Source organism: Hordeum vulgare, chromosome 2H (assembly GCF_904849725.1).
Source record: "Hordeum vulgare subsp. vulgare chromosome 2H, MorexV3_pseudomolecules_assembly, whole genome shotgun sequence".
Lineage (NCBI taxonomy): Eukaryota > Viridiplantae > Streptophyta > Magnoliopsida > Poales > Poaceae > Hordeum > Hordeum vulgare.
The window spans coordinates 169,979,824-169,988,667 of record NC_058519.1 but is presented as its reverse complement, the minus strand read 5'-3'; the positions used below and the strand labels follow the sequence as shown (position 1 = coordinate 169,988,667).

The window sequence follows — 8,844 nt, the reverse complement described above, 5'->3', positions numbered from 1 at the left end:
CAGATTGCACATCCAAAAATAAAAAGCACATGACAACCTTTGCTTCCCTCTGCGAAGGGCCTATCTTTTACTTTTCACGTCGAGTCAACTTCTTATTCTAATCTATTAATTCCTTAGTTGACAAGTATCATGTGGTGGGGAAATATCCACACACATATATCCAATTGAATATAGGTGATCATGATTCATTATTTGTTGACAGTATCCCCGAGATAAATATGTTGGCAAGCGAAACTTTAAGCCCGTATCTTCCTTCTGTTTGAATAAAACTATTTGTTCTAAAAATATACTTTGAGTGTCAGCACTCATGGAAGACTAAATGATAGTTCAGTATGTGGAATTTGCTGAACCAAATCTCTTACATAAACCCTTCCTGAAAATAAGATGAATTCTAATTGTTTTATGATCAAAAGATAGTTTGATATTTTTTCAAGAAAGTTTATTGTCTTTAATTTAACATGTAAATAATTTGCTACTTGATCTTGAGAAGCTTGATGATAAATACTTGCTGGCTATGATGCTAGAAAATTGGCTGAAATTATCCTTGATATTTATTATACATTATGCTAGCATTCACACTTCACAAATTAATTCTTTTATCATTTACCCACTCAAGGATGAGTAGGAATTAAGCTTGGGGATGCTGATATGTCTCCAATGTATTGATGATTTATGAAATATTCATGCCATATTTTCCTATGTATATAATAACTTTATATGGCATTGATGCATTTTATATGATTTATTCAGAACTAAATCAGACCGACTCTATTTTCAGCAGAATTACCGTGGTGTTGTTTTTTGCGCAGAAAATGGAAGTTCTCGGAATCGCCCGAAACATTTTTATGATTTTTGGTGGAACATATGAGCAACGTTCGAGCGAAGAACTACCCGTAGTGACATTGGTGTATTGATACGTCCCAAGCGTGTCTATAATTTCTTCTTGTTCCATGATCTTTTGGGTGACATTCTTATATGTTTCGGAACACTTTTATATCATTTTACACATATTTGGACTAACCTACTAACTCAGTGCACCCAGTGCCAGTTTCTGTCTGCTGATGTCTATTTTGCTGGGGATTTTACCCATTTTTCCGAAGCTCGAAAAATTCCAAAAATATATATATAAAAAATCAGCGAAACAGAAGCTTCCGGATCACCGAAGATGGGCCAGAGTTGGGCCAAGGGACTCCAAGGCGAGCTGCCGGCGCAGCCAGGCCCTAGGCCGTGCCAGGAGGATGCCTGCGTGGGTCCCACCTCCTCCGGTGCCCTCCTTTGGCCTATATTTAGAGTCCCGAGAGGAAACCCTTCCACAACTTGTGGAATCGCGAATTTCTCCATCGTTCCCCCACCGCAGCGCTTCTGACATTGGGAGTGTCAGGAGACCTCTTCCCGGCACCCTGCCGGAGGGAGGATTGACCTCCGGGAGCTTATCCACCACCATGGACGCTTCCCGGACGTGCCGTGAGTAGTCCTCCTTAGACCATGAGTCCATCACCATTAGCTATGTGATGTCTTCTCTCCAATCTTGTGCTTCAATGGTTAGTCCTTGTGACCTGCCCTACATGATTAAGGAATCTATGTAATTCTCTTGCTATTGCTATGCTCGGTTTGTTGGGATCCGATGTATTATGATATTATGTTTAGATTGTTATGATTTATATATTTTATTATCCTTTATATTATGTTCCTTAGTGATTCATGCATGTTCTCCGTTCCTATTTATTGCTTTGGCCGAGTAGTAGATTGTAACTCCAAGACGGAGCCTTGTGCATGATTGTGGGTTCATGCCCCTCCATGTATAGCTTGAGTGACAGAAACATGTGACTAGGGGATGTGCTTGTTGCCAACAGGGAGAAAACAATGGTGCTTGTGACCACGATTGCAAGGATTGTTTACCTAACGCATAGTTCGTTAATGCAGTTGTCCGTTGCTTTCAGTTTACACTTTGGGTGGGCTCGCAACTTAATACCGGCGAGATGTTCTGGATAGATATCTCAAGGTGGATGATTAGTAAGTAGATGCTAATGAATAAACGGTCTACTTGTCTTGGCGTACTGTCCATTACTATTGAACCTCTAATAATCAAGTAGCATAATTAGCATTGCGGTGCGATCATAATTCTGTCAATTGCCCAAGTGTGATTTGTTTACCCAAGCATAGTTGTTTATCGTCTTTTGGGAGAGAGACATCACTAGTGAACATCATGTGACTCCGGTCCATATCACCATCATTGTTTACACCTCCATCATTTACCGCTTTGATTTACTTTTTCGTTGCAATCACTATTACTTTCCCGCTTGTGTTTTGATCCTTTGCAAACTACAAGTCCCGAGAGATTGACAACCACTCTGTACTCGTTGGGAGCAAAGTTATTTGTTGTGTGTGAAGGTCCACATCTTCTGCTAGCGCCAGGGTGGAAGACACCTACTTGTTGAGCCTAGGAGTCCCCCTGGTTCGATAAACCTTAAAGTCTTCATGTAAGGGAAATCTGCTGTTGACTACATCTCCACCTTCCACTTGGGATAACCAACATGGGGTGAGAAGTATATCCATCAACTCGTCATCAAGCAAATTTCTGGCGCCGTTGCCGGGGACTCCAGTCTTCAAGATAGGGGAGTTGCACGCTATCTTTTACCTTTGATTTTTAGTCTTGTTAGTTTGCTTTTTGGTCTTTGCATTAGAGTCTTATACCAAAATAAAAAATAAAAATAGTTGCTTTGTTCTTGCTTGTTGTTGTTGCTATGGGTTCCACTAAAAACACTAAGTTGTGTGACTTCACTAGTTACAACAACAATGACTTTATCTGCACTCCTATTGCCGCTCCCGCCACTGGAGCCACGTCCTATGAGATTAAACCTACTTTAGTGAACCTAGTTATGAAAGATCAATTATCCAATGCCGGAGATGATGCTGCCTTGCACTTGAAATTTTTGTTGAGCTCTGTTATATGCAAGAATATAAAGAAGTAGACGGTGATATTGTTAAACTTCAGCTTTTTTCCTTTCTCCTTGAGAGGAGGAGCTAAAGTGTGGCTTCAATCTTTGCCTAGGAATAGCATAGATTCTTGGGATAAGTGCAAATATGCTTTTATTGGGAAGTATTACCCGCCTGCTAAGATTATCAAATTGAGGAGTAACATTATGAATTTTAGACAACTCGATAATGAACATGTTGCTCAAGCTTGGGAACGTATGAAATCTCTTGTTAAGAATTGCCCTACACATGGTTTGACTACTTGGATGGTTATCCAAACTTTCTATGCAGGATTGAACTTTACCTCGCGGGATCTGTTGGACTCGGCCGCGGGAGGAACCTTTATGTCAATAACACTTGGTGCTGCCACAAAGCTATTGTATGAGATGATGACAAATTATTCTCAGTGGCACACTGAGAGAGCTCCAACAGGTAGGAAGGTAAACTCTGTTGAGGAGATCTCCTCCTTTAATGATAAGGTTGACATGATCATGACTCTACTTACTAAGCAAGCTCCTATTGATCCTCATGATGTTCCTTTAAATTCTATGGTTGCTCAAGAAAGAGAGGAAGTTTATGTTAATTTTATCTCTAGGAACAACTTTAATAACAATGCTTATAGGAGTAATTTTGGTAGCAATCCTAGACCTTCCCATCCAACAATTATGGGAGCAATAACAATTATCCTAGCACCAAAAACTCCAGTTATGAATTAGAGAACATGCTTAAGGATTTTATCACTTCTAAAAAAGCCTTCAACAAGAGTGTAGAAGAGAAACTAGAAAAATTAGATAGTCTCTCTTTGAAGGTGGACACCATAGCTCATGATGTAGAGATGCTTAAAATTAGAACTTCCCCACTTGAGGAAAGGAACACCACACCCATGAATGCTATCCAAGTCCAAATTAATGAGAACATAAGAATGCTAGCAAAACTTAAAGATAGATGGGCTAGAGAAAAGGAAGAAGAATAGAGAATTAAGAGCCTTCCTACACACACTACCATTGGTACTATACAAGTTGTTGAGGATCTCAAACTTTTAGCACCCATCACACTCCTAGTCCCAATGGACCTATTAATGGTGATGCTAATACCTCAACTATATGACAACAAGGTCCTTTGAATTTAGAGACTACCAAAAGAATGAGCTTAGATTACATTACTACCACTTTAATTAATGGTAGTAACCTTGATTTTGACAATTGTAGTCTCTTGGAAGTTATCACCTTTTTGCAAAGAATGGCTAAAGACCCCCACACTAGTACGCTTAATATTGACTTCACCGAGCATATTACCAATGCTCTTATGAAAGCTAGGGAGGAGAAGCTCAAGCTAGTGTGACGCCCTGGATTAGATTGTATGCTAATCATACACGCAATTGCGTACGACCAAGCTCAACGACTCACGGGAAGATATCACAACACAACTCTAGACACAAATAAAACAATACAAGCTTCATATTACAAGCCAGGGGCCTCGAGGGCTAGAATACAGGAGCTCGATAAACACACGAGTCATCGGAAGCAACAAATATCTGAGTAGAAACATTAAACATGGGGTGCCTTAGAGAAGGCTAGCACAAAAGATACAATGATCGAATGAGGCGAGACCTCCTGCCTGGGAGCCTCCTAACTACTCGTGGTCTTCAGCGGCCTCCACATAGAAGCAGGCTTCGTCGGGGAAGCAGTCGTCGGCAGGATACTCCATCTCCTGGGCTCCATCATCTAGTCGCAGCAACGGATCAAGGGGCAAAGGGGGTGCAAAGCAACGGTGAGTACTCATCCAAAGTACTCTCAAGACTTACATCAGAACTATGCTAGATATGCATCAGTATCAAAGGAGGGGTTTATATGTGGTCTGACTACAACAATGCGAGAATAGAGAGAGAAGGCCTAGTCATATCAAAGACTAGCATCTTCAGGGTCTTGCAGCAATAGACGAGAGTAGAACAGGTAACACAAATATTGTCGTATTGTTGCAGTAATAATTAAAATGAGGTCACACCCAGAGATCCTCCCTCGACTCCCTCCGAGGAAGCAATCCCGGGGCAACTAAATCCACTTAAGTAACAGTTGTAGCTGTATAAGATCAGGGCACAACTCCAAGTCGTCCTGTAACAATGGACACGGCTATTCGAATAGATAATTTCTTCCCTACAGGTGTGCACAACATATTCCCCGTCGCGCTCGATAACACTCTGGCCGGACACACTTTTCTGGGTCATGCCCGACCTCAGAATATCGACACGTCGCAGCCCCACCTAAGCTCAACAGAGAGGCCATCCCGCTGGTAAGCACAAAGGGTTCATGGGCCCACTTGCGCTCTGCGCTCCTACACGATGCATGGGCGGCCGATGTCAGTCCTAGAACCCCTTACTACAAGGGCGATGCATCTCGGGACCACTCGGGCGCGCGCTTCTCCATTGATGATGTCTGAAAAGCTTCGACATATACCACGACGTCGAATACCCATAATTCTTCCCACGCAGACGGTTAGTGCGTAATAAGGCCTTCCGACCAACCCAGATCAAATACCCAAATCCATTATCATTTTCATTAAGTCAACGACACTACCACGCGGGAATCCACCCGCCTAACATCTATTCATCAAAGATCCCAGTAACATGGTCAAGTAGCTGTGTGGTTGTAACATAAGGGGGGGGTCCAAGGCATCACCCTCGTTGGATCCCGAACGATGTAACCGTGAAGGTGGACTTAGAGGAATCATCCTCGAGGGTCCCACACTTGAGGGGTTGCACGACACAGAAATCGTTACTAGTGGTGAAGGAGGAATCACCCTCGCTAACCATGACCGACTAGCTATACTACAGAGATATCATCCTGAGTACTTTATGAGGTGTCACCCTTGGTACCCGATAGTAGCTCTGTAGCGCCGCACAACTAAGGGGGGTGTGAGTGCTCTTCGGGGTCTAGCTTGTCGATGAGGGATCAAGACTTGACAATAAAGCGGGGCAACTCGACTAAGGGGTCAGAGGGGAAGACTGCTCCACCTATACTAAACAGTTTTAAGGGGTAGTACTGAAAGTAATAGTTCATCAGAAACAGGCTATGCAGCAGATATATGAGCTAACTACAACAGTAGAAAAATTCTAACGCAAGCATGAGGGAGAAAGAATAGGCGATATAGGGATGATCAAGGGGGTTTGCTTGCCTGGCTGCTCTGCAGACAAAACGGATACTCGATGAGGAAGTAGTCGATCACCGGATCATCATCGGTATCGGGGCCTACCGGAAAGGAAGTAGCATAGGGGAAACATAATAAATAACACAACAAACAAAAGAATCACAAAGCAAGACGTGGCATAAAGGCATCGCTCGGCATGAGCTAACGCAGTGCTATCCATCATAGACGGGTCGGGAAAATATCAGGTTATATTTCCCAGGTCTCTCGCTACTACGGGTCTGGCAGAAAACAATGGAAAAGTTCCATGTTTGCTATGCTAGGGACACGTGACACACGAATGAACCGCGTATCCGAGTTCGTCTCGTTGTATCGATCAACTTTCATGTTGAAAATATTTTCATCTCAGCTATGGTTTATATTATATTTATTTTCAAAGTTTTATTAATATTTAGGAATTAAAAACATATTTAATTAATTCGGTTAAATGCTATTATGACATCAGCATGATGTCATGCTGACATCAGCAGTTGATTGGTCAACTATGACCAATGGATCCCATGTGTCATCCACGGTTTAGGCTAACTAATTATCTATATTAACAGATTACTAATTTATCTATTTACTCTTGATCATATATTAACTAATAAATTCATTTATAAATTAATTCACTAACTAACTATTTAATTAATTAAACTATTTATTAAATATTAATTTTAATTAAAGGGTTGTGTGGGGCCTCTCTGTCAGTGGGAACGGGGGTTGGCCCCACATGGTAAGAGCCCGCCGGCCACACACAACACAACACACACAGAGTGTACACCAAAACACACACATGTACATTCACATAGACAACACACATACACAACACATACACACACACATATATACCTTTGCATACGTACATACAAATCTTCATACATACATACATATAATTTTCTTACTTTTTTTGTTCTTTTCTCTACACAAACATACAAAAGGGGGGGGGGTTATCCCCCTGTCACAGGAGATGCCTGAGAGGCCCTCGTGGCTGAGGCCACCACCTGGGGCGAGTGGGGCAACAGGGGCGCACCGGCATGGGCGGAACGGGGCAGTGTTGATGGGGGCTGGTGCACTAGAGTTGGAGGGAAGAGGAAATGAAGGGGGAAGCCCCGTTGCTCACCGACGTTGCTGGGAAGAGGGTGTGGCAAGGCGTGAAGGAGCCAGCGGGGAAGCGGAGGAGGCCGATGAAGCAGAGGTAGTCGGCGACCCGGTGAAGGGGAACCGGCAACGTAGGCGAGGAGGAGACCGAGGCGACGGAGGCAGGAGGCGGGGTGGCACTGGGCGAGGCAGAGGAGGGCCGCCGGAGGTCGCCGATGGTGGAGGGCGACAGGCCCGGCGTGGGGCTGGCCCTGGCGTGGTGGGGCGGCGCGGTAGGGAGCAGGGCAGGGCCGACGCTAGGGGTGGCAGGTAGGAGTGTGAGGCGCAGGTGGCAAGGGGCTCGTGCGGGTGAGAGCATGGGGTCGGTGGGGGCGACGGGAGCAACGAGCGATAGCGAGGCCCTCACACGACGGGAGGAGCGCTAGCTCGCTGGCTCTCATGGGGTGAGAAGAGGGAACGAGGGGGAGGAATGCTCGGAGCTAGCGAGGGGAGCCAGCGAGGGCTGGTTCCCTTGGTGGCTGGTGGCGGTGGGGTGTGGGGATGTGACTAGGTTTAGTCGGTTTTTTATACCCCCCAAATTAGGTGGGCTGGGGAGTGGATGGCCTGCTGGGCCGATTGGCCCAGTTGGGCCGGGAGTTTCTTTTGTTCTTTTATTCTTTTATTCTTTTTTTTTATTTTTTAATTACTTTTCTTTTCTGTTTTTTTAAACAAGAGTATTTTAGTCTTATAAAATATGTAACTTGCACGAGTAATTATAATGCAATAATAGGCACTGCCACAAAAAGGTTTGTGATTTAATTGATTCGGTTTGGAATTGATATAACTTATAAGCACTTTAAAATATTGTTTATGCCTCTCGTTTAAATATTTTGAGGCGCTTAGACACTCACAAAAATGTTATTTTCAATTTCATAAATACTAGGAGAATATTTGTAACCCAAACATGATTTTTATTTTTGCAGTTTGAAGAAATAATTTATTTGACTTAAATTTTCATTTTAATTTAGTTTTGGTTTTTCAATTGGAAATCTCGCTTAGTTAATCTTGATAACATGGCACGCTTTAGCGTGTGATTACTGTAGCCTAAGTACATTAACTACTGTAAGTTAATCCGAGGATGTCACAACTCTCTCCTATTAACAAGAATTCTCGTCCCGAGAATTAAGAGGTAGAAGGAAAGAGCTCGGGGTATTCATAGCGAAGATGATCCTCGCGTTCCCAAGTGGCTTCATCTTCAGAATGGTTTGACCACTGTACTTTAAGGAACTTGGTGAGTCTGACGTTCATCCTGATCGAGAATGCGGACCGGATGCTCTTTATAAGAGAGGTCTTGTTGCAGCTCAAGCATATCATGATCCACTACTCGAATAGGATCCTTGAAGCAGCGACGGAGCTGAGACACATGGAAGACATCGTGGACCTGAGAAAGGTGTGTCAACAGTTCCAATTGATAAGCCACTTTTCCATGCCTTTCGAGAACAATGAAATGACCAATATAGCGAGGAGCTAGCTTGCCCTTGATCCGAAAACGATGTGCCCCTCTCATTGGTTTTACATGAAGATAAGCCTTTTCGCCAGGTTGACAGA

General features: G+C 43.4%; 1 protein-coding gene across 2 annotated transcripts; it reads right to left on the bottom strand.

The window, feature by feature from the left end:
- Positions 1–4,563: 4,563 nt before the first annotated feature.
- LOC123429860 (mucin-7-like) lies at positions 4,564–7,776 on the bottom strand. Of its 2 annotated transcripts, XM_045113836.1 has the most exons (3): positions 7,280–7,776; positions 6,148–6,221; positions 4,564–4,700 (listed from the first exon to the last, which is right to left on the bottom strand). In XM_045113836.1, exons 1-2 carry the CDS (start codon positions 7,613–7,615, stop codon positions 6,195–6,197), a joined length of 363 nt encoding a protein of 120 aa, XP_044969771.1. In that variant the 5' UTR covers positions 7,616–7,776; the 3' UTR covers positions 4,564–4,700; positions 6,148–6,194. The 2 variants fall into 2 exon arrangements, with proteins under 2 accessions (XP_044969771.1, XP_044969770.1); XM_045113835.1 differs by lacking the exon at positions 6,148–6,221.
- Positions 7,777–8,844: the final 1,068 nt, after the last annotated feature.